Source organism: Neofelis nebulosa, chromosome 4 (assembly GCF_028018385.1).
Source record: "Neofelis nebulosa isolate mNeoNeb1 chromosome 4, mNeoNeb1.pri, whole genome shotgun sequence".
In the NCBI taxonomy this organism is placed as follows: domain Eukaryota; kingdom Metazoa; phylum Chordata; class Mammalia; order Carnivora; family Felidae; genus Neofelis; species Neofelis nebulosa.
The window spans coordinates 98594900-98618898 of record NC_080785.1 but is presented as its reverse complement, the minus strand read 5'-3'; the positions used below and the strand labels follow the sequence as shown (position 1 = coordinate 98618898).

Sequence of the window (23999 nt, the reverse complement as noted above, 5' to 3'; positions counted from 1 at the left end):
ATATGAAGAGCTTTCTATCTAAATTAACATAATATACCCATATAAAGTGAGTTCCACCAAAGGAAATTCTAATTTGCTAAAACAAAACCGAACAAACCTTCTCTTACTGCCACTACCACCATTTGAAGAAACAATACCCAGAATTCAAATTAACCTATTTTCAGGTGTTACTTAACCAAAAGTATCTGTGTATTTTTGTGTAAGACAAATCACTAGAAAACAAAACCAGAACCAGAACACATACTTTTTTTTTTAATTTATTTTTATTTATTTTGAGAGAATGAGACTGAGCAGGGGAGGGGCCAAGAGCGAGGGAGACAGAATCCCAAGCAGGCCCCTTGATGTTACCACAGAATCTGATGTGGGGCCCGCCCTCATGAACCTGAGATCATGACCTGAGCTGAAATCAAGAGTCAGACGCTTAACCGACTGAGCCACCCAGGCACCTCCAAAACATGTGATCTTTGCTAAGAATTTTACATTGTTTATTTTTCTGTACTAGAAATGTTAGGTTTACTCAAAACCTTACAGTGTAACAGAAATGCACATATTAATCCATTGTGCCTCTGCATAAACAAGCATTTTCAGAGTTTACTCCTGGTATATTCTTCAAATTAACCCACATAAAAGTAACTGCTTTGAGAGAATGTTTTAAACTATACTGGTGATTTTAAAACAAGCATAAAATCAACATGAAAACAAAGCATCTTCCTCTCTTCCAGGACAAGTGTTTTATATGAAGTTATCCTCCTCGAATACCTTTGGTCTTAATGCTGGGTGAACCAGGACGGTCGCTTCCTGTCTCGTTCAATGATTCTCTTACCCTGATCTTGTTCAGATGGTGCCTCTCCTGTGTACAGCACCACAGTCTCCACGGGAGGAGCCTTGAAAGGTCCCCCTTCTTGTTTCCCTATCTGTCTTCTGATTTCTGCCGTCTCCTTGCACACCTTCTCATAGCAATAGCCACAAAGGACGTGCTTCAGTTTCAGGTGACCACATTCAGGACACACGTCAATATTGTTCTTTAAAAAATCAAACAAAAAAACAACAAAATCCTGTTTTAACAAGAAGCATAATAATGCACATCAATCACAGACAGGAATGAAGTTCACACTTGAACTTTCTTGGACTGTTCACGTTGCATAAGGTCATGCACCATGTAGTTCAACCTCATTTTAATAAGGAAACAGAGGACAAATGAATTTCAATTAATAGAAAAAGTGGGACTAGAACTCAGGTTTACCAAGTATGAACTTGGTACATTTTTCTTAACCATACAGGCATATTATGTAAAATGAACTCTATTACCCCACCTTCATATACTAAACATCTAATAAGGAGTCCTTCAACACAATGGGGAGATCCATATGGCCGGCATCTAAATGTGGCCAAGGGATATGGAACTCATTTTTTCTTTCAATTTACTGTGGGGAAAACAAGGCGACAAACATTAAAATTGGCTTCCCCTATTTATCGGTGTACCCTAAATTCCTGTATGAAACATATGGTATAATAGTATATGTATCATATATGGTATAATAGTTGGCATATAGTATAATTTTTCTTTTTAAGAATGAAGACTGTTTGTAATCCTTAACATAAAACTCTCTTGTTATGCTACAATTTGAAAGTAATTTAATGAGTTTTTATACACGTCTGCCCTACTTTCATAAGGCATTTATAACCTCTACAGAAATCTCTTCAACAATGTTCTAAAGGTAGATTTGAAATAGAAAAGAAAAATTGTAAATAGGAGCATCAAAGAAATTCCAACCACTTCATGAGATTAACATATAAACGTTTGTGAGGCAAGGACAAAAACAACTTCATTTTTTGAAAGGAGCAAAGAACCCTGCAAATGACTTGCCTCGCCAATTTCTCATTTTCCTCACGACACTGGACTGCATATCTAACCAGAGGTACAGGAGCTATACGTGAAGTCGGTGCTCTCTTCCCGACCACGACAGCAGCATAATGTACCGTGTGTGGCAGAAAACAATTTAGTGAGGAAAATGAATACACAGGGTGATATCCTTTTCCCTCAGAATAAAATCATGTCGCAGACTGGTATAGGCTCTCATTCTGAAAATCTTCGGTTCTCTCAACCAAATTGTATAAATTACTGTTGCTTTAATTAAGGACATACTTTTCAGCTCCAGACTTTAAGTCCAGTTCCAAATGTGACTCAGTAATACTTTTTGGCTTCAGTTCTAAGGGTGTGGTTTAATACTGAATGTGGAAGTTTATGCAAGCCGATTCTCTGTTCTTGAGTTTCACCTGTACTGAGCTGCTGCGGAATGTTATGGAGGAGAACCACTCAAATGATGGCTGGTAAAGCCTTAAGTGAACAAATCAAAGGTAGTAAACACTCTAATTTCTGTCTACTAGATTAATGAAGAGTGTATCTATGGGGGCAGGGAGCAGGTGTGGAGACCTGGAATTGTCTGAGGACAGGAACACACCAGAAAGTTTCAAGAGAAGAATGTGAGTTCAACAATCAGACTGCCTAGGCTCAAATCCTGGCTCTATCACTTGACAGTTTGTGACTACAGTCAAATTCTTTTTGCAGTAATGTCTTCATCCTAAAAATGAGCAAAGCTATATTTACTTTGGAGGGCTGTTGTGAGGATTCGATGAGATAATTCACATAAAGCACTTATATCCATCGTAGGTATTTAACAGATATTAGCCATTTTTATTACCTACCTAAGGATTTTCCTTCACAGCATTTTAATGATCACAGTGAAGAAAATAAATACGTAAGGGCTAGTAAAACACAGGACCCAATATATCTACTGCTTCTGACTTTAATTTTAGGTTCTGCCCTAATTAAGATGTTTACCCACATATAATTCCAAATCACCAGCTCCTAACAAAAGTCACACAGGTTCTTCACAACCCAGTCCTCTGCCCAGATTCCAATCTCTCCTCAACTGTGGTCCTAATATTTAGGCTATAGGACAATTGACATACACACATACATAGCGAGAGGCCAGAGCAAAGTACACATATAAGCTCTAAGGATGATTTACTGATAGGCCATATAAGTACCAGAAGACATGCAGTGGTGGATATGAGAGAAAGCAAACCCACAAAAATCAGTGTATTACCTTAACTTTAATAAGCTTCTGAGGGTTTCTTCTCCTACAGCGGTTAACTTCAATGCTGCGTCTGTTTTTAGGAGCTGCCATCCAAAAAATACTATCCAAAAGGCTGGAGATCTCCTTACTTCCATTAGTATCATTTGCTGGTTCTGTAAATACTGCTGGACCTTGGACCGCTAATGCTGGTCCTATAAAAACAAAACATGGAAATGCAGAATGGATTTCTAGCTTCAAAATGACTGTTTACAGGTATCGTTCTCCTTAACAATCAACAGTGATGTCAATAGCCCTATATAAAGTTTAGAATATTACATTCAATAGGCATTTAACAGAAACCTTGGCTATTAAAATACACTAAAACTTATACACAATTTTAAACAACACAAACAGAATTTTTCTTAGAGGCACCTGCTGAAATGAATCTGTGAAATTCTACCCAGACTTCTCACCTTTTGAAATACAGAACCCACGGGTTTGGTAAACATGAATAAATCACTCAAACTCCACATGCTACTTGGTAGGCAGTTCCTATTTACTTTACAAGTCAATCTAAGCTTGAGATTCCCAAAATGTACTTCCAACCTTCACTCAGTAACTGTCTATTGCCACCCTGCCCCCCGCCCTTTTTTTATATTCCAATTGAATTAGCTCCTTTGTCATATAACCTGGTAGGCCCTTTAAATCACTTAGTTCTTCATAATACTTATTATCCATTCTCTAAAGAACTCACCACTCTATAAAATACTTATATGACTATCAACTATCAGGTTTTGTTTTCCTAAATGGCTGATCAAGTCAAAAAGACTCCTTTATCCTTTTCCTGCTGTTCCTCAGACCTGGAATACTTCTTTTGGTTTTAGGAGTTCTTAAAAATATACAAAGCTAACATTTAACAACCGGTATTCCTTTTCAGTATATCTATAGAAGTATTGTTACGCATAGTTCAGTGGTTAACAGCTCGGCCCGTGTGACCTTGAGGCCCTCGCGAGCCTACTTCTTCCGTTGAAAAGCAGTGGTACCTAAAGGGATGGTGTGGAGATTTCCTAGGAAGCACATGTAGGCTTTGGCATATCGGGGACTCTCGGTTCAGACTCCCGGGGTATTATGTTCGTAATACCTTAGAATTAAGGATAGATGTAAATGTCAGCAATGACAATTTTAACCTTCAAGATACTTCTAACTGAAATTAGTTTCCAGGGAACACACCGATATCAACAGTATTCAACTGCAGAGCTCAAACACCACAAAGGAGGGCAAATTGCTTCAGGGATTGAGAGGCTGATAAGGAAACAGGATCCAGATAGTAGCGCCCCTGATCTACGATGGGCTTCGGTTACATTCCTTGGGCGAAAAGGACACAGAACGTTTTCTGTTTTTCAGGGCGAAGGGAAGCAAAACCAGCTGTTTTTAGTTTCTAAGTAAGGAATTAACCAGGACAACGTCCCCACCGGCGGCAGCGGATCAAAGCGCGGGAGGAAGGCGAAATATGAGCAGCGTTCACCACGATGCTTGGGGTCCTCTCATCCAATCCCTCCTCCACGGCGGCATAGCTTACGTACCGCATGGGGAACTGGGAAAGCCTCGCCAGCTCTGCCAAAGTTTCCGTTGCAGTCGTTCCCAACAGTTCTGGAGGAGTCCCCGGGCTGCCGGCCACGGAGGAACCGCCAGGACCAGCATGGCCGACGCCATCTTCCTCTCCTGAAGACCACTCCCACCTGGCTATTGGCTCCCGGCCCCATGTCGAGCATGCGCACAGATGCAGAGTCTGACAAACCTGGCTACTGGAACTACAACGCCCAGCAGGTCCCTGGAACGGCTCTGACTCTCCTCCAATCAGAGAGAGAGAAAGGAAGGAGCGGGGAGGGGAAATGAAAAGAAACCGGCGCCAGTGCGCATGTGTGCGGATGTGCTTTGGCACTCCAGGCAAAGATGGCGGAGCGCGGTTACAGCTTTTCGCTGACTACATTCAGGTATGGAAGGGGCACCGAAAGCCCTCCGCGTAGTCGAGGTTGCAGGAACTCCCCGGCTCCTAGTTTTTTTTCCGGCCTAGTCTCTGGCTTAATGCTTCCGGGGGGCACAGTAGGAAATAGGGATGGAAACGCGAGTTTGCAAAGTCATTTGCTTGGCTCGCCCGCGGCCTGAAAACCCCGATGCCGGGAAGCCGTGGGAACGCGGTTTTGGGGATCCAGGGCGACCTTGGGGCTGAGGGAGGGTAAGGCCTTCAGTCAGGGATTTGCTGTCTCTTTGGAAACTAGAGAATAAGGCAGTTTTGGATTAGCTGTCTCCGGGTGTCCCGTTCGGAACTCGGGATTTCCTTCCTGACCCACCACGTAGGCCTGATTGGGGAGCTTCTGGAGCTTAGAATCTTGGTCAAATCTCTGAGGTCCCCTTTTCTCTTCTGAAAACCTCACCGTTATAGTTTGGTCTGAGTCTTAGTCTCCATTTGGTACTTAGAAACCTCTTCCCGCTTTCGGTTTCTTCCATGCCCCCGTTAGAAGTTTAAGGACTAAAAAGGAAAGCGCGAATCTCTCTGTCGCTTAGTGTTTGTGGGCCCCAAACTACTAGACTACATTTACATTTGGGGGGGGAATGTCTTTACTTTGCAAAAGATTGTAGGCTTTTCTGTTTTAGATCAAAGGATTAAAATAATACGTATACTTTTCAATATTGTTCACAATGTAAGAAACCGTCAGCGCAGCGAAGGGTTTAATAAATCGACCGGGTAATGATTCAGTTTTACCATTTTCTTACGGATCGGTAATCTCCCATTACCTGAAATGTAGTTGTATCTGGCAACTGAAGGCAAGCAGGATCCAACTTGTTGAGTACTTTATGTGTGGGTGCAACTTAACCTACTCCATTTCTTCCTCCTATCATGTGAGATAAACGTTATCTCAACATCTTACAGATGAACCAACCACAGGTTGGTCAAATTAAGTTACTTATCCAAGGTCTTAGATGAGTAGCTGAGGTCACATTCAAACTGGGTTCTTTCTGATGACAAAATTAATACATTTCCTATTACTGTTAGATGTCTTTTTAAAATAGTAAAATAGTAATATACTAAAAAGTAAAGTACTTTCCAAGTGTAAACTTCACAGTTTTCAGTGATAAATGAGGGTGTTTTAACCTTTGAATGAAATGAAATTTTGTAAATCAAAGGTCTTATATACAATGATAGAGAACAATATTTGCTAAATAGTCACTGTTCATATTTGTGAAAAAGCAAACTTGGTTCTGTATCTTTAAGGGAGTGTAATCCTTTCTTTAGAATAACTGGAGCCGAAACAATCAAATATCATCAGGAGTTAAATCCTTCTGTAATAATGTCTTTAGTAAAATAAACTTTTTTTTAACATAATGGTTCAACTCTTTTAGATTTTAAAAATGTGTTTCTCGCCTGTTGTAATTAGAATTAAACTCAATGATGGAAGTGATGAGGCTGTGTTATAGGATGAAAGAGTGTTCATGTGAATTACATTCAGTTGAGGATATTGACAGTAAATGAGTAAACAAATTGGTGTCTACTAATACATTCTGAAAAACGTTTTACTCAGGAATTTTATTAAAAGAGCCTAAAAGAAGCAGCATAACTGTAGATTGGATAGTCAGGAAAAGCCAGTGCTTCAGGGTGATTTTTGAGACAAGAAGGTGAAAAAGAGCAAACTATTTGAAGATTTAGGGATAGAGAGACTTATGGACAGAGGAAAGAGGATAAATGAAAGTCCTGAAGTTGGAAAGAGCTTGAACTCTTACAGGAATTGATAAGAAGGCCAGTGTGCTAGAGTATAGTGAGCAAAGAGTTAGTGTGGGTAGGGCCGATCTTGAAGAGCCTGGCAGTCCAGAAGACGTTTGTATTTTAAGTGAACCAGGAAGTTATATTTAAGTGACAGGTGACCTGGTACAAAGGTAACTGACTGGTGGGATAAAAGTAAGGGTGGGAAAGAGGAAAACTAGTTAGAAGGCTGTTTCGGTTATCCCAGGTAGAGGTGCTGGTGCTTTGGAATGGGCTAGTTGTGTGACTGAATACACAGATGGTTGATTGCTCAGTGAGTTCACAGATGGGTGAGCTTTCATACAGGAAGATGTAACAGTAGATGTTCATGCAGGTGATTGTGGGGAACAGTGAAAAGGTAAGTTTAAGTTTACCTGAGCCTTTAAAATGTTCCCAAGTGTATTTGAGCTCGATGTTGAGCAATAATTGAAAGCCAGATGGACCTAGTGGGTCATATGATTATTGAAATAGTGACTAACAACTACAGCCTAATTTTAAAAATTTAAATACCTATTAATGTTATTCCACTCAAGTTAACTGCTTTTGTCACTTAAGAGTCTTTAAACTGTCACACTTAGGCTTATCCCTTAAATAGGTCTCCTTGTGTCTCTGTCAGCTAAATGATGTGGACTCCTGGTACTAGGTTGTACGTTAGGATACTGACCAAACAGAGCTTAGACTTTGTTGAGGAAGGCGAACATTGTATGAGTAATTTAAAGCATGATGAATCTTAGCCAGAGAGGAAGTATGGGGCACCATAGGCATGAGTGTGTGGGATTCAGCCTAGTCCCTGTGGCCAGGACAGCTTCTTTAAGGACATGAATGACATTTCTACTGAAGACTGAAGGATGACCAGGAGGAAAGAGTTCACCAGACAAAGGTGAAATGCATTGCAGACAGAGGGGGTTAGCTTGTCAAAGGGGTTTTTGAATTCTAAGAGTAGTCTGTGTGTCCGGAACAAAGCTGAGGCTTGGGTGACAAGAGAGTATCCATAATTTTATGAAGATAAATGACCTTCTGAAACTTACGTTTTATTTTCACTAGTAGACTAGAGACACGGACCAAGCCATGTCATTCTGGACAAACTACTTTCAGTCAAAAACTTTTTAACTGTGAAATCAGGTTAGTTTACGATAATTTTAACTCAACAACTGGTTCGAAATAAAGTATGATCTTAAAAGCCAGGTTAGGGCTAAAATCTGGCTACCAAACCCATGAAATCAGGTATGTTAGGTATCACCAGCTCACAGCTTCTAGAAATAGCTTATATAGAAGATACTTTGTCGTGGCTGATAACCATCTAGGTCTTACATCTTAGGCCATGCCTACTTTCTAAAATGTGGAACTCCACCGATATGAAATCTATGCTGTTGTTTGGTATTTAACAGACATATACATGTTCTTAATAACACTATTTGGTATTTACTTGCTGCTGATTTTGTGCCAGGAACAAAAGGCATCCCTTTATTTAATCTTCACAACAAACTTCTGAAATGGCTGTAGTACTATTATCCCCATTTTATGGATGTGAAAACTGAGACACAGCAGGATTAAGTAACTTGCCTGAAGTCACAAGGTTGGTGAGTGATAAAAGGCAACAGTAATAATGATGGTGATTAAAGAGTCAGACAAGAAGGAGGGGGGGAAAAAGGAAAGCTAAGTGCTTTACTATGTATATGTACAAATTGCCTGGTATCCTCAATTTCTGTACAGCTTTATAATGTGAAAGCCCAGCTATTTCTTGGTATTTGGTTAATGGATTTGACTTACATATCTGCCCTCTCTAAGAGATATTCCTATTATACATATTTGAAAATATGTGAATTTAGCAAATACCTTTGTTTCTTTTTAAGCCCATCTGGTAAACTTGTCCAGATTGAATATGCTTTGGCTGCTGTAGCTGGAGGAGCCCCTTCAGTGGGAATTAAAGGTAATTAAATGTTTCATTCATTTCACATGCCTGTTAATAGTTATCTTAAAGTGCTTTTGGAATTAATTAGTGATTAATATAAATAAATAGGGCAGCATAATTTTTAATAGTTCTTTCTGTTGATTTACAGTATTTTGAAGTTTAAAGAAAAGTAATAAGCCAATGAGTACAAGATGATTAATTTTTTTTTTCAAAATAAATATAGCTCCTTTATCTTTTAGTTGTAATAACCCACAAGTAGTCTTTCCCATTGAGAAAAACTGAGCATTCTTTTGTTTTTCCACTGATAATAATCACTATTCTGTGGCAGTTTTTATCCTTTCTATAATTTAGAAAAATTTAATTATAAAACTTCATCTAAAGATACCCTTTTTTAAAAAAAAGCCTGTATCATTGCTTTTAAATTTCAAATTACAAGAACAATAGCCAAGTAAGCAGAATTCTAAGAGGTACAGACTCTTCGGACTCTTCGGTGTCCTGGAATATTGGGTAATGCATTTACCTATAGGGATTCCTTAGCATAATAGAGATGACCAATGAGAGAAAAATGGATTTACCATTTAAAAAAATTTTTTTTGATTATTTATTTTTGAGAGAGAGAGAGAGAAAGAGAGAGAGAAAGAGAAAGAGAACAAGCAGGGGAGAGGCAGTGAGAAAGGGAGACACAGAATCCAAAGCAGGCTCCAGGCTCTGAGCTGTCAGCACTGAGCCGGACAGGGGGGTCAGTCCCATGAACCCTAAGATCATGACCTGAGCCGAAATCAAGAGTCAGATGTTTAACTGACTGAGCCACCCAGATGCCCTGAATTTATCATTTCTTAGGTGATTTTAATACAGAAAAAGTTTTATAAATAAGAAATAAAGGAATTTGGGTAAAATGCATCCATAATTAGAAAACTGTTGAAGCAGAATCTTTAAGTGACTAAACATTTAGCACTGTTTTTTTTTGTTTTTTTTTTAAAGCTGCAAATGGTGTGGTATTGGCAACCGAGAAGAAACAGAAATCCATTCTGTATGACGAGCGAAGTGTACACAAAGTGGAACCAATCACCAAGCATATAGGCTTGGTGTATAGTGGCATGGGCCCAGATTACAGGTACTTTGTACTATTTGTTTTTCCTCACTGTTTTATGAGCTGCTTGTATACTTTGAGGAGAAAAATCAAGGGATGTTTTTCCTTTAATCTCCCAACTCTTCATTTTTGTGCTTTGCTTAGCAACAGCAGCATCACGGGCAGCTGAATTTAGTCTGTCTGCATGGAATAGACGAAGGGTTGCTTTAAGGATAACTCAGTGCCACTGCATTGTAAAAGAGGAGATCCAGTAATTCTCTTATCTGTTTAGTGGTTTTTCCCCTCTGATCACACCCCTTTTTTTCCATCCAAGGGCTGGGCTTCAGAGGATTTGCTGTTCTCTCATGTATTTTAAAAACCAAAGCAATACAAGTTATAGTAAACTATATTTAAAAAAAAAAGTTACAAGGCAGCAAAAGAAAACATTGCCATCCCATTCAGAGTTATCCCTATTATATTTTTGTTCTTAGCAAAGGGACAAAATTCTCAAGGCCCCTGAAACATCAGGGTACCAGCAAGTTGAAAGAGATTGGCAACTTTGTATGTTTGCCACTTAACGAGTAAAGCAAAGAAAGTAAAGAAAGAAAAAACAATTAACTTCATTCCTGATTTTGGGGGAACAAGACAGAGCCAAAGTTTCACTTTCATGAGTTGGAAAAAGCCACAGTTGCTGGAATGTGGTCAAGCCTCACTACAGTGGATCCCGTTGCCACTGTGTAGAAGGGATGCTGCAGTGCACTGATGGGGTAAAGTGTGAGGACAGGACAGCGGAAGACAAACTGAGTATTACACTGTGGGTGATGGTTCACATGAGTAGTTTATGAGCAGGTAAAGGTACATCTATTTGTCTTGCTAATTTGATTATATAGAATATTCTTAATATTATTTAATACATTTGTTATTTTTTATGTTCTAAGTAGTTTCTTGCTGTTCCTTAATCTCTTAAGGGTACTCTTTGAAGTGCAGAGTAGCAAAAAGATTGAAGTAGAGTGAGAAAGATATGCCCCAAATTGTGTGTGTGTGCGTGTGTGTACGTGTGTGTGTGTGTGAGTGATCGTGTGGGCATTTATGTGTGTTGGCTTGACTAAGATACAAAGACAGGGTGACTGCCCTCAGGAAAGGGGGCACAATCTTGAAGAAGCCATGGAGGGAGATAAGGCTCCCATTGTGTATGCTAAATCTGTTAGTACCGAGCTGACTGGTACCCCTTGTCCCTAATTTTCTTCCTTTTGCCTTGTCCTTGTCTCGTCTCCTGTGGCTCAGCTCCTGTGTGGCTCTGTTTTCGTGTAAGATAACTGTAACCAGATGTAAGAGCAAGACTGGCTTTGAGCTGATCGTTACTGTTCCATAGAAGCATGTAAGACTTGTGCTGTAGGTATATGCCTGTAGAAGAAGAGTCGTTAAGGAGCCGAGTGTCAAGATTTTCATGAAGTCTTATTTCTTCCTTGTTTGTTAGAGTGCTTGTGCACAGAGCTCGAAAACTAGCTCAGCAGTACTATCTCGTGTACCAAGAACCCATTCCCACAGCTCAGCTGGTACAGAGAGTAGCTTCTGTGATGCAAGAATATACTCAGTCAGGGTAAGTTGATTTTATTACTTGAAATGCATCATGAATTAGAAAAAAGAAAACATTTTAGAAGAGTAGGTGTATTTAAAAAGAGGACTTACTATTCCTGTATTTATTGAACAAGTAGAGAAAATTACTATGATGAATATTTCCGATCTTAGTTGGAGCTAGAGTATTTTTTAAGGAAGAGATTGGAGTGTTTTCTTGCTGTTGATCTACTAGCAAAATGCGGCTTCCACGTAAAGCCCTTTTGCCAGTGACTGAAACACTTCCCTATGGGCAGGCAGTTATTTCTGCTTCCAAGTTTATCTTTCCAACTATAAATGATTCTAAGCACATAATGAAAGCAATAGCTGTTGGACACATCCATAGTCGTTGTAATTCTCTTGAATCTGGGTATACACGTGGATGAGATAGTATAAAAGTACTTGCTAACGTGTAAAGCTAGTGGAAAAAAACTGCATTTGTTGAAGGTTGTTCTTTGTTAAGACACAAAATGTTACTCCACACTTATTTACTCCAAAATTTGTGTCACTCCATTTACCAAAATGATTTGACTAGTGTTCCTTAGTACCATAAAGAGAATTCGTTTTTGAATTGATATGTTCAGAAAGATACTAAATACTGTTTAAGGAACTTAAAAGTCTAATTCATTTTACCTGATGATTTGCTTTGTTAAGACTTGAACGTGTTAATAAATTCCTACCTTCGGTTGATTTTAACACCATGAAGATGCCAAATAATTTTTGTTTCTCCTTTCTTTAGTGGTGTTCGACCATTTGGAGTTTCTTTACTAATTTGTGGTTGGAATGAGGGGCGACCGTATTTATTTCAGTCAGATCCATCTGTAAGTATTATCAGATATACCGGAGGGATTAAAGTACTCTTTGAACAGCTAATAAAAACAAAAACCATAAAAAGTTTAAAATTTAGCAGTATTTTCTTTTTTTCTTTTTCATTTGGGCTTTAGAACATATGGAGTAGTGCATTTGTACATTTAAAATGTTGGTAATTCAGTCTTCTGATTGAAGAGGGTACATTAGGTCTGTGCTCTCTGTTCTTCTTCCTTTTTGTATTCATTAAGTTCACACAGTGGAATGATTTCTTGAAATAGTTATCAAATCTCTTTAAATCTGTGGAGTTTTATTACTTTGAGAAATATTCCGATAAAAGATTTGGGTCTAGAAGACAGTGCTGCACTCTTTGCCATCTGTTTAATCCTGGGGCCAACTTGGAGTATGACTCTAATTACACACAGACATGACTCTTGAAGACAGTGTTGTGCAAAGTGGGTGAGTCTGTCTACTCTAAAGCAGGAGATCGGCATCTGAGTTAGAAGGCATTCAGAGGGGCTACTACTGCTCTGCAACTGTGTGAGGAAGTTTCTTCCACAAGTTTCTTCCTTGTCTGAGGAAAGCCGGAAGAAAAAACAAGTATTCTGGGAGTTCTGACAGTGTCTGTTACCCCATCTCTGAGCCTCTGAAACTAAATGACATGCCCTCTTAGCTTTCTTCCCAGTGGGTAGCAGAAGCCATCATCACTGGAATCCAGGTTTCATCTTTTGCCCTTTTCTTCCCTGCTTTATTTCAAAGGCAGTTTCTTTTAAAGAATGTTTGGTGTATTTCTTTCAGTATTTTTCTTAATGTGTGTGCATAGGTATTTTTTTCAACAGATGAGGCCATGTTATATACAACATATTGCTGCTTTCATTAAACATTAGATTACAAAATATCAAAATTTCAAAATATTAAAAAAAATTTTTTTTTAAGTTTTATTTATTTTTGAGAGAGACAGAGACAGTGTGAGTATGACAGGGAGAAAGAGAACCCCAAGCAGGCTCCGCACTGTCAGCATAGAGCCTGACACGGGGCTTGGACTCATGAAACCATGAGGTCATGATCTGAGCTGAAACTGAGAGTTGGACATTCAACTGACTGAGCCATCCAGGTGCCCCAAAACTTCGAAATATTTTTAATGAAATACTGTCTCTTTTTACTTTGTTCAGCAGTGATGATAAAGACTTGATCACCATTTTTCTCACGTGTGTGTGTGTGTGTGTGTGTGTGTGTATGATTCTAGAGTCCTTCAATCCTAATATGCTGAAATATTACTTTTGATTATTGTTGTAAGTGAACCTGTTGCCTTTAACTGACTTTTTCACATAAATTGTAACCATAAATCACACATATGCAAAGTGTACAATTTGATGAGTTTTGATGGATGTAAATAGCTGAGAAAGCTGTCACCACGATCAAATTACTGAACTTCTCTATAATCTCCAGAGGTGTCTTCGTTCCTCTTTGTTATTTAGCTCTCTAATCTTTTTAGAAAGTAGCCTCTCTTGTGACATACTTCATTGTATTCCAAATATTCTGTGAACTGTTAGAGACTAATTTAGAGACCTAAAAAAGAAACGGCAGAATGATATAACTAGATTAATGATTTAAAATGTGTTTCCCTTCTCTTCCTGATTAGGGAGCTTACTTTGCGTGGAAAGCCACAGCAATGGGAAAGAACTACGTGAATGGGAAGACTTTCCTAGAGAAAAGGTAGGCTTACTGAAACTCAGTTTCTTAGCAATCTCACTTTATGGTTCTCAGTGTTTTTAAACAATTAGTATCCCGAATCTAAACACATTTATTACTTTATATTCAAACACTCATTTGTGTAGCCTAGTTACAAATAAAGTAAAAACTTCTCTTCACCCTGGCTCCCTAGTCTTCACAGTATATTAAGTGGTAATATTATCTATTTATTAAGAACTTTTATTTCTGCATTCTTTGGGTTTTTTCCTAAATTTAATTGTTTTTATTTTTTACTTCATTTTTCCTCCTACAATCTCAAAGAAAAAACAGTTGGAATTGGAGTAAAAAATTGGGGAGGAAAATTTAAGTGACGTAAGTGATAACCGTTTACCTTATGACAGTTACAGAAAAAAATGGTGAAGCTCAGTTCCTGGTATTGGCAATAGATTGTTGTATGTGCTGGATGAAAAGTGCGGTACCGTGTAAAAATCTGCTGTCACTGCTCTTATTTCCAGCTATCTTCTTAGCATTGGTCCACCGAAAAATGTCCTACACGCATTTTGAACAGCAAAAATTTATAATTAACTCTATATAACCGGCAGATGAACCTTTCAGTACATTTTTCACATAATGTTAAAAGATTATGAAAAATTTTAGACATGGGATTAATCAGTAAACAAATAATTTTAAGATCTTTCCTAAAGCACTTTCCTTTTCCTTTTACGTATTAATAGTCTTCAGACATTTCACATGAAGTTAAAACTTACAAGAACAAACAAAAGAAATTTTAGCAAAGGTCTGATTTCTTTATTTAAAAAAATTATAATATTCCCACCACATTCTGATTATATTAAAATATTTATACTGCTGTTAGGATTACAAGCGTCAATTTATTATTGGGGGACAGCTATCGCAATGAGTGGACTAAAAGAATTAATCTGTAGCTTAGTATTTGTAGGAGCGTTTTAGATTTTGAGAAATTCTTATGTTGCCGCTGTCATGTTTAAGTAACCATTAATAATGTAAGTTCTGCTATAAATCATTGCCTTTTCAAAAAATTCTTTAGATATAACGAAGACCTGGAACTTGAAGATGCCATTCACACAGCCATATTAACTCTAAAGGTTAGCACAATTTCTAACAATGGGATTTATAATGAGTTTATAATTAAGTGCTTGGAAAACTGACCTTTTGCCCTTCCTCTTCAATAGGAAAGCTTTGAAGGGCAGATGACAGAAGACAACATAGAGGTTGGAATCTGCAATGAAGCCGGATTCAGGAGGCTTACTCCGACTGAAGTTAAGGATTACTTGGCTGCAATAGCATAATAATGAAGTGACTGAAAAATCCGGAATTTCAAATAATCCCTCTACTTAAACATGTTTAAAGTATGTTTTGTTTTGCAGACTTTTTGCATACTTATTTCTACATGGTTTAATGGACAGATGTTTTTAAAATGACACTTATAAATCATAATAAACTGTTAAATCCAACTTCAGCTTTTTAGGAGTTAGTAAAATTTTAAAATAGTTATCTCCTGCTTTTTATCACAGTTGACTTCTGGAAACTACATTGCAGAGCAGAATGGTGACACACTCTTTAATCTTCATGCAATTTTGGTTAAGTCAAATCTTGTTAACCTCTTTACTATCAGATGTTGTCCATGTTTCAGGAAAGCAAAATGCTGATTTTGGTAAACACTGCTTTTAGAGCTGGGAGAATCTGCAGGCTTTCATGGATTCATGAGACAAGATGGGAAGCGTGGGTGCTCTGTAGGCACCATTAGGTGTGGATCAGTGAAACTGTAGCACACTGAGATTGCACTGGAGCTGTGAAGAGTGCCAGGCCAAAGAGTCTCCTATAGGAGATACATGATGCAAGTGGATAAAAATGATGTACTGGTTCCTATTGGTTTCTCCATCACAAGTAGGTAAATGTATTTAAAAGGAGTCCCTTAGATTCTACTAGACTTTTTAAACTCGAGGATAAACATGAGTATGGAAATAAAATCCTAATACTTAAACATCAAAACTACGGCTTAAGGGTCTCCCTTATTCATGTTATCTCAGTGTAATCAGAACCTTGGCTTTAAATTAAGGCCCATACAAACAGGCAAATAACGCAATCTCTGTTTTCATCAGATGTGTAGACATTTGCTTAGTTTTTTGTTTTTTAAAGCTTCTTAGGATAAGAGAAATCATCATTAGTTTGGCTCACAGAACAGAGGTTATGAACATCATTCTTACCAACAAAGATACAGTATGTAGTTCTATGATTTAAATGTGGCTCAAAAGATCTTGATTAAGATTTAGCTGAGTGTAGGAGAAAAGAGTCTTACCTTGGACAGTTTGGTCAGGATTCCCAGTTCTGCTCCCACAATCACGACAGCACCATATCTTAGCATAGGCAGCGGCAGGATTATTATGAAAGATGGAAGATGGCAACTTGATATCCAACATCAAGATGTTGGTCTTGAAGGCCTTCTCTAATCATCTGTCCTCATGTCATGGGCTCTTGGTATATTGCACACTGGAAAGAGAACATAGTGGTAAAAAGGAATGGGTTTGGGGTCAGATCTTAACTCTCATTTACAGGCTAAGTGACTGTACAGGTAATTATCTCAGAGGGTTTTCTAAGGACAGAATTTGATGATGCCAATGAAAGGCCTGGCAGGGTTGACGGTCAAGTACTCTAAGGTTTAGCTGCCTTTGATTTGCGTAAGCCCTCCCTTCTATCCAATATTCAAAAACCAGAGGAATGCCAAAATCCTACAAATCAAAGAAGGGAAACATAAGGCAGGCATATTAGGGACAAAAGGAAAATGTGTGTATGATTCCCAATGGGGGCTAACAGAGTAAGTCCACAGAATAAAGGGAGGAAAAACTCACTGAAGCAGATTTATGTCCATATTCTGTTCTTGCCTCTTGCCCCGTTAAATGCAAAGCCTAGTTCAACTGAAGCTGCCTAGAACACTTTTACCTTTGTTCTCAGTTTATTCTTTTCATTAACCTTAAAATTAAGCCAATCCTTTTTGTCTCAGTTCTTGGGGAACTCAGTTCTTTGGTCTTATGACCCACCGCATCCCAGAATGCCCCACAACCCTTCAGTCATCTCTAGCTTGTGGAGTTGAGCTGCTTTTAATCCACTTATGTGTCACAGTGCTCCTCATGTGCACAGCCCCCCTCCATTCTCAGTTCATTTTGTATCCTCCCAGTCTTAAAAAGTTTGCCTCCACTTGTGCTGTCCATCCTCTTTTCTAGTTCCTCACTGAAGTTTGCAGAATAATTAGTTATGAACCATGGAGGTGTTTAAAATTCACATGTGGGGGCAGGAGGGAGTTGGAAAGGCGAGATAAGGATGAGGGGCAATACTGACCTTTATAGTTCTCGAGCACCGGTTCACTGGGCACTGACTGGATGATAAGGAGGATCAAAAGAGCTTTCACATGTTCAGGGACTGAAACCGCCAACTCAGCCCCTTAACCCCACCTCTGTCACGTAACTCCACGTGAGCGACAGCTTCCTAAGCATGAGCATATTTAAAAAGTTCGATAATTCTAACACTTCATCAAAGGCTGTGCCCCTGTGTTTCATCACTTTGAACTTTTCCAGGTTTTCCAGCAGGTACTGTCCTCCATATTTCACACAGTAGGCTTACCCAGTTATCTCTGGATTCCTGAAGTTGAGCCACTATATAAACTATATCCTGCAAGATGGGAATTCGGAACTCTCCCTCCCTTCTCTCTGCCTCAGTTTAATTAGATCATAATATTCAGTTTAAAAGTTTCTGTTACGGCTATGGAAGTATGCTGTTACCCCGTTTCCTAAATAATCTTCCTGCAGGTAATACTGCTTCACTTCTTTGTGTTCTGTGTAGCCATCACCAACCCCCAGATTCCCGTGACAGGATCGTAAAACCTGCATACCGTTTTCCTCAGTATATCGTGTTAAGTGACTTTAACGGTTCTCTCCTCAGTCCTCCAATCCCCCACCCTGGTCCCACAACACCTCCAGAAGTTTCTGTCTTGGAACCTTCTGTCTTTCTGCCCTAATCCAGCCAGTTGCAGGTTTGAAACTATGTTCTCTCTCCATTGGCTGGTATAACTTTTTTCTCCTTTGCAGTTCTTAGGACTTTTATCTGCAGCATTTTGAAATTTCACAATGACATGTCTGTCTTTGGGTTTCTTAACTCAGGAGGCCTTTTCACTGTAGAAACTAAGATCTTTCAGTTTTGGTAAATTTCATAGTGTTTGAGAAATATTTTTTGCTAAAGTTTTCACCTGTCTTTATTGTGCATTCTAGTACAGTTTTACCCATTCTTCCTACTCTTTCATTGATATTTTAACATTGGCGATACCATTTTTAATTTTGAAAAACTCATTCTTGGGGCGCCTGGGTGATTTAGTTGGTTAAGCCTCCGACTTGTGCTTAGGTCACGATCTCATGGTTTGGTTCATGAGTCCTGCACTGGGTTCTCTGTTTTCAGTGCGGAGCCCCCTTCTGATCCTCAGTCTCCCTCTCTCTGCCCTTCCCCCACTCGCGTGCATGCTCTTTCTCGAAAATAAACATTAAAAAAAAAAAAAGAAAACTCATTCTTTGTCACCTTTCCCTTAAAAAAGTCCTCATGTTTCATGAATGGAACACCTTTTATCTGAGGATGCTAGTTATAGAATACTTTTCAAAGCCATTTGTTCTGCTTTATGTTTACTTCAAATTCCAAACAGAAGAATGTTTGGAAGCACTGTGTTTGCGAGCCCTGCGCCTACTTACTCAGGGATCCTGCTATAGGCCATCTTCTGTGGTCTTTGATTTGTTCGGCTTCTCCACAGAAAAATAGGGAGAGGAGCGTCTGCATCCTAGGAGGGGCAGAGGAGGGACTAATAGTATTTCACATTCCATAGGAGACTGTCACTTCATAATGTGTCTCGAATCCCTCTGACTCCCTGCCTTCGACATGGTAAACTCTAGTTTTCTACCCAGGGAAGGGTGGCTAGCTGTCCAGCTTGCACTGCACTTGAGAGAGCATTTGGCTGTTTGTTCTCACAGACTGAAGCCGTGCCCATTTTCAGTCCTGCCTCACTGCTCCCCTCCCTTCTGTCTTCCAGGCACCTGCAGTTCCAAAACCTTTTTGGGCTCTGCTCTGTGAGTCACTTGCTGTAGACACTTTCTCCACTGTGCTCACTGCTCCATTTACAGAGAGGCTGCCTGGGTTAAACAACCTCTTTGTGGTGGACTACCTGTAAGATATATTTACCTTTCAGTTTGCGAAGAGGATCAAATAAGTTAATATGTGAAAAGTACTTAGAGTAACACCTGCCATATAATAAGCATTGAATGGATGTTATTATTGCTCTTGGCCTTCCAAAAATGTGTTGACATATCTCATGTGCAGTCTCATTTCTTGTTCTTTTTATTTTCGTGGGTCTGTTGCTTTTTCTTTCCTAAGACTGCCATTCAAGTAAGGCTTGGGGAAGGAGCAGGCACACATGGGATTAATATTAACTTGAAGCCCATTTTAATTTTTTAAAATTAGCTTTATCAAAAGTCCTAACCTTTTGGTTGACTTTGGACACTCTTGTTAGCCTAATATAAGTTCCTCCCTCAGAAGCCATCTGATTATTTGTACTCTTCAGAAAGGCAGCATATCTCTGATACCACACTTTCAATGGAGAGCCCAGGATGGTGCAGTAGAAAGTGCTTTGGCTTGGAATCCAGACTCCCAGCTCCGGCACTTACCAGCTGTGACACCTTTGACAAGCTTCCTGCCTGTCTCCTCTTATATTAAAATGAGCTGAAAATCTTTCTGGAACCACCGCTGCCTGTCACTTGGTAGGAGTTTGAGCTTGACAGCAGGAGTGGGGTACTTGGGCACAACTGGGAGTTTTCTCCACCAAAATGCACGACTCCCGCCCCAGGGAAAGTCCAACCGAGCGTAAGACCTAGGGCGCGGGGTCGGCCTCATAGACTGAGTGGCCGACGACCCACCGGGAATGATGCCCAGCCCCGCGAGCTTCGCCTCCGCTCCTTTCCTGGGCCCAAGTGGCCGCGAACCCCCGGTGCCTCCTTGCTCGGTGCGTGCGAGAAGCCGGGTGCCCTCAACAAACATGGCCGCCGCGTTAGCGTCAGCCACGCTCGGTAGATCGCGCTGCCGCCTGGGACTCGCGGGCTCGGCGTCACCCGGCGCGGGGCCACGTGACGCGAGAGGCTGCCGAGGCGGCGGCGCTCGCGCGGGCTGAGCAGCCGCGGCGGCTAGAGTGGGGTGGGGTCCGCCAGACGAGGTTTCCCGGCGGGTCCCGGCCTCGCGCACGCACGTGCCCGCTTGCTCGCGCTCCCGGTCCTGGCGCTGCCGGTGAGGAGCCGGGGAGGCAGAGGGAGGGAACGGGGCGCCCCTACCGAGACCGGGAGGGGGCTGGGCCGGCCGGCCTGGCGGGGGGAGGGGGCCGGCTCGGGGCCGCCGCGTCCCCCCCCCCTCCCCGCCCCCTTCCGCCCCCGCTCTGGCCTCCACGCCCGGCGCTGGTTTCGGGGGCTGTTTGAGCCCGAGTCTGCGTGGCGGGGTCCTGCTGTGCGGGCGGACCCGTTAGGGTTCCAGGGCCCAATGTCTCTCCCCCCCCCCCCCCCCCCCCCGCGCCCCCGGAAGGCTCCGCAGACCTCCGGGTCGTCACGGGCTGCACTCGTGGGGTCTAGTTAATCTTCGGCTTGTCCTTCCTGGTGTGAGCGGGAGCCGAGTTGGTGGGTCCCCTAGCTCTTTTAAAATATACTGTGTTGACGTCAAATGCAGGATCGGGGCAGTCTTGATTCCTCGGCGGGTGTACCGTGTGCCCGTGGCACAGCACGAGGCAGTCACGTCAAGGAGAGCGACTCACGGAGGAAAAGGTTAGAAAGGCTTACAGTATGGGTTTGGACAATTTGCTATAACCGGCTAGTCATTTTTAATCTAGTCACGTTCTCTACACTTTCCCAGCCTTTTAGAAAATTGCTCTCCCACCAAACAGCAAAGCTGCTGCTGAGCGAATCCCTCATGTAGTAGATTGTGGAACAACTGCGCTTTATTCTGACCTGGGACGTGCCGGATACTACCTTCAAACTGAAAAAAAAATAAAGGTCTAAAAAGTGTGTCGAACCCGGCATACCAAAGGAAGAGTTCAGAAATACAGGTATCATCCTTAGTTGTCAGAAGAGGGAGTCACTCCCAAATCAGTCATGCCCAAGTCCAGGTTCATAGACTCAGACTCCATAAGCTTTGTTGCTAGATTGAACTTCTGTAGTCCTCAGTGAAGAATTGATTGCCATGATTTTTGAGGACTATTTCAATTTGCCTTGTCTTGTTTCTTTTCACAGGAAAGGAATAATGCTGTCAGCATGTCCGCACACCCCATGCTCTGTGAACGAATCGCCATAGCCAAGGAACTGATCAAGAGAGCGGAATCACTTTCTCGATCAAGGAAAGGTGGTATAGAAGGTGGTGCAAAGCTGTGCAGCAAATTGAAGGCAGAATTAAAATTCCTACAGAAGGTAGAAGCTGGGAAAGTAGCTATTAAGGAATCCCATTTACAGAGCACTAATCTAACACACCTAAGAGCCATTGTGGAATCAGCAGAAAACTTGGAAGAAGTTGTTAGTGTTCTTCATGTCTTTGGTTACACAGATACCTTGGGAGAAAAGCAGACCCTTGTGGTGGATGTAGTTGCAAACGGTGGTCATACGTGGGTGAAAGCCATTGGCCGCAAGGCTGAAGCTCTACACAACATTTGGCTGGGCAGGGGCCAGTATGGTGACAAGAGCATCATTGAGCAGGCTGAAGACTTCCTCCAGGCCAGTCACCAGCAGCCAGTGCAGTATAGCAATCCTCACATCATCTTTGCGTTTTACAACAGTGTCTCCAGCCCCATGGCGGAGAAGCTCCAAGAAATGGGCATATCCGTGCGAGGAGACATAGTAGCGGTTAACTCTCTGTTAGATCACCCTGAAGAGCTCCAACCAAGCGAGAGTGAGTCCGATGACGAAGGCCCTGAACTTTTGCAAGTGACCAGAGTAGACCGAGAAAATATACTAGCAAGTGTTGCGTTTCCAACAGAAATTAAGGTTGATGTGTGCAAAAGGGTAAATCTGGACATTACTACTTTAATCACATACGTATCTGCCCTCAGCTATGGAGGCTGCCACTTTATCTTCAAAGAAAAAGTGCTCACAGAACAAGCCGAGCAAGAGAGGAAAGAGCAGGTGTTACCACAGCTGGAGGCGTTTATGAAGGACAAAGAGTTGTTTGCTTGTGAATCTGCTGTCAAGGACTTTCAGTCTATTCTAGATACCTTAGGAGGACCTGGGGAGAGAGAGAGGGCCACTATGCTAATTAAACAAATTAATGTGGTGCCAGACCAGCCTTCTGAGCGTGCCTTGAGACTAGTGGCCAGTTCAAAAATCAATAGCCGCTCATTAACAATTTTTGGGACGGGAGACACTCTAAAAGCCATCACAATGACTGCCAATAGTGGTTTTGTCAGAGCTGCCAACAACCAGGGTGTTAAATTTAGTGTGTTTATCCACCAGCCCAGAGCGCTTACTGAGAGCAAAGAGGCCCTGGCCACCCCCTTACCAAAAGACGACACAACTGACAGCGAACACTAATGATATCCTTTAAATATTGTCATGGAAGTAAGTTACTTATACCAAAGGCTGGGTCTTCCCATCTTAAATGGGGAAGAAAAAAAGGTCTATAGTACACATAACATTTAGAACTCTTAAACCAGTAGAGTTGATTGTGTGTGTCATCTATAAAATATATAACCTCCTACAGCAGTAGCAAAAGCACAAGAGACAACCTTATTTATCAGACTGTCTACATGATAGCAGTTAAGAACAGAATACATCTATATTAAAGCTTTTAGCTGTGTTGTAGTACTTTTGTTTGATTGAGTAGGGCCACAGCCCCCTAGTGGTCATCAGCATTTCATGGAATATGGCTACACTGCATCTTGCATTAAATATCTGGAGAAAACTCTGAAGCTTGTTTTTCATTATGGTGATTGATCAGTTGATGTGGGTTGAGGCTGGGAAGTAATAGTTTATGATTAGTTTTAGACTGTAAAGTTATGGCCATTATCAATGAAAAGGAACTTCCTTGGTTGCTATGTGTCAGGCATACTCTGGTGGTTAAAGAGTACATTAACGTAGAGGAAAATAAAGTGAATACTGGTCATGGGAGTCCCATGAGCCTATGGATATGCCTTTGTGAAAAGAAAGGTAAGCAGCAGTTCCACTCCTGTAAAGCTGGGACATTTAAGGCAAAATTGTAATTTGAATAAATGGTAAAAGAATTAAGCATTTAAATCACATTTTACTTTAAAGTACAAATAGTTCCCATAGTGCAAGTATTTGACTCATAAATACTGCCTTTACTGTTTCTTTTGCAAGTGGCAAGTAACAACTGCATTACTTCACTCTTGTGAAATGGTGGTAGGGGAGATTCCATACTTGTTGCACGACAGAATTTGTAATTAAAAATAAATTTTTATGTCCACATTGCCCTAGGTGCTTCATTTACAGCAAAACAAAACAAAATTAGCAAAGTAGATTGGTACTGACAACATTTTAAAAAATGGGGCATTACACCTTGGAGCTTAAGTGTTAATGCAAGCTAAGCGTAGGAAATGGTATTAGAACACATTGCCACAGCCTAACCTCTTTCTGTTGCGCCAACTTTACTGTTCTGTGAGAAGGGAAACTCAACTTCTAGCCACAGTGTTTGTTGGGGGCAGGGGTTTAGAATTTGGTTATAGGATGTCCGTGAACACTGAGATGAAATGAAAAAGTAAACTCGGGGGTGTTTCTCTTGGGAGAGATTCCATTATTAACTAGGAACACATTTCCTAGGGGAAAAGGCTGAGATTGGGGTTCGCATTTAGTGGGGAGAGGTGGATTTAACTTGTATTGCAACTGAAATTGTGTAGTGTTAGAAATTGGGCTTAGGCCTTTTCAAGCACTTATTAAGGTACTATTAAGTACCGAGCATTATTATAATAGTTTGGTC

The 23999-nt window shown here is 40.8% G+C and overlaps 3 protein-coding genes across 3 annotated transcripts; 2 read left to right on the top strand and 1 right to left on the bottom strand.

The window, feature by feature from the left end:
* Positions 1–262: 262 nt before the first annotated feature.
* On the bottom strand, positions 263–4831 carry MRPL32 (mitochondrial ribosomal protein L32). Its single transcript, XM_058725483.1, has 3 exons — positions 4664–4831; positions 3111–3292; positions 263–1022 (listed from the first exon to the last, which is right to left on the bottom strand). The coding sequence occupies exons 1-3, from the start codon at positions 4791–4793 to the stop codon at positions 768–770; spliced, it is 567 nt and encodes a 188-aa protein (XP_058581466.1). The 5' UTR covers positions 4794–4831; the 3' UTR covers positions 263–767.
* Positions 4832–4945: 114 nt separating this feature from the next.
* PSMA2 (proteasome 20S subunit alpha 2) lies at positions 4946–15466 on the top strand. Its single transcript, XM_058725481.1, has 8 exons — positions 4946–5074; positions 8733–8809; positions 9773–9905; positions 11338–11460; positions 12214–12295; positions 13924–13997; positions 15040–15097; positions 15185–15466. Exons 1-8 carry the CDS (start codon positions 5034–5036, stop codon positions 15299–15301), a joined length of 705 nt encoding a protein of 234 aa, XP_058581464.1. The 5' UTR covers positions 4946–5033; the 3' UTR covers positions 15302–15466.
* Positions 15467–20169: 4703 nt separating this feature from the next.
* C4H7orf25 (chromosome 4 C7orf25 homolog) lies at positions 20170–23494 on the top strand. The gene is made up of 2 exons (XM_058725480.1): positions 20170–20321; positions 21311–23494. Exon 2 carries the CDS (start codon positions 21332–21334, stop codon positions 22595–22597), a length of 1266 nt encoding a protein of 421 aa, XP_058581463.1. The 5' UTR covers positions 20170–20321; positions 21311–21331; the 3' UTR covers positions 22598–23494.
* The last annotated feature ends 505 nt before the right edge of the window (positions 23495–23999 follow it).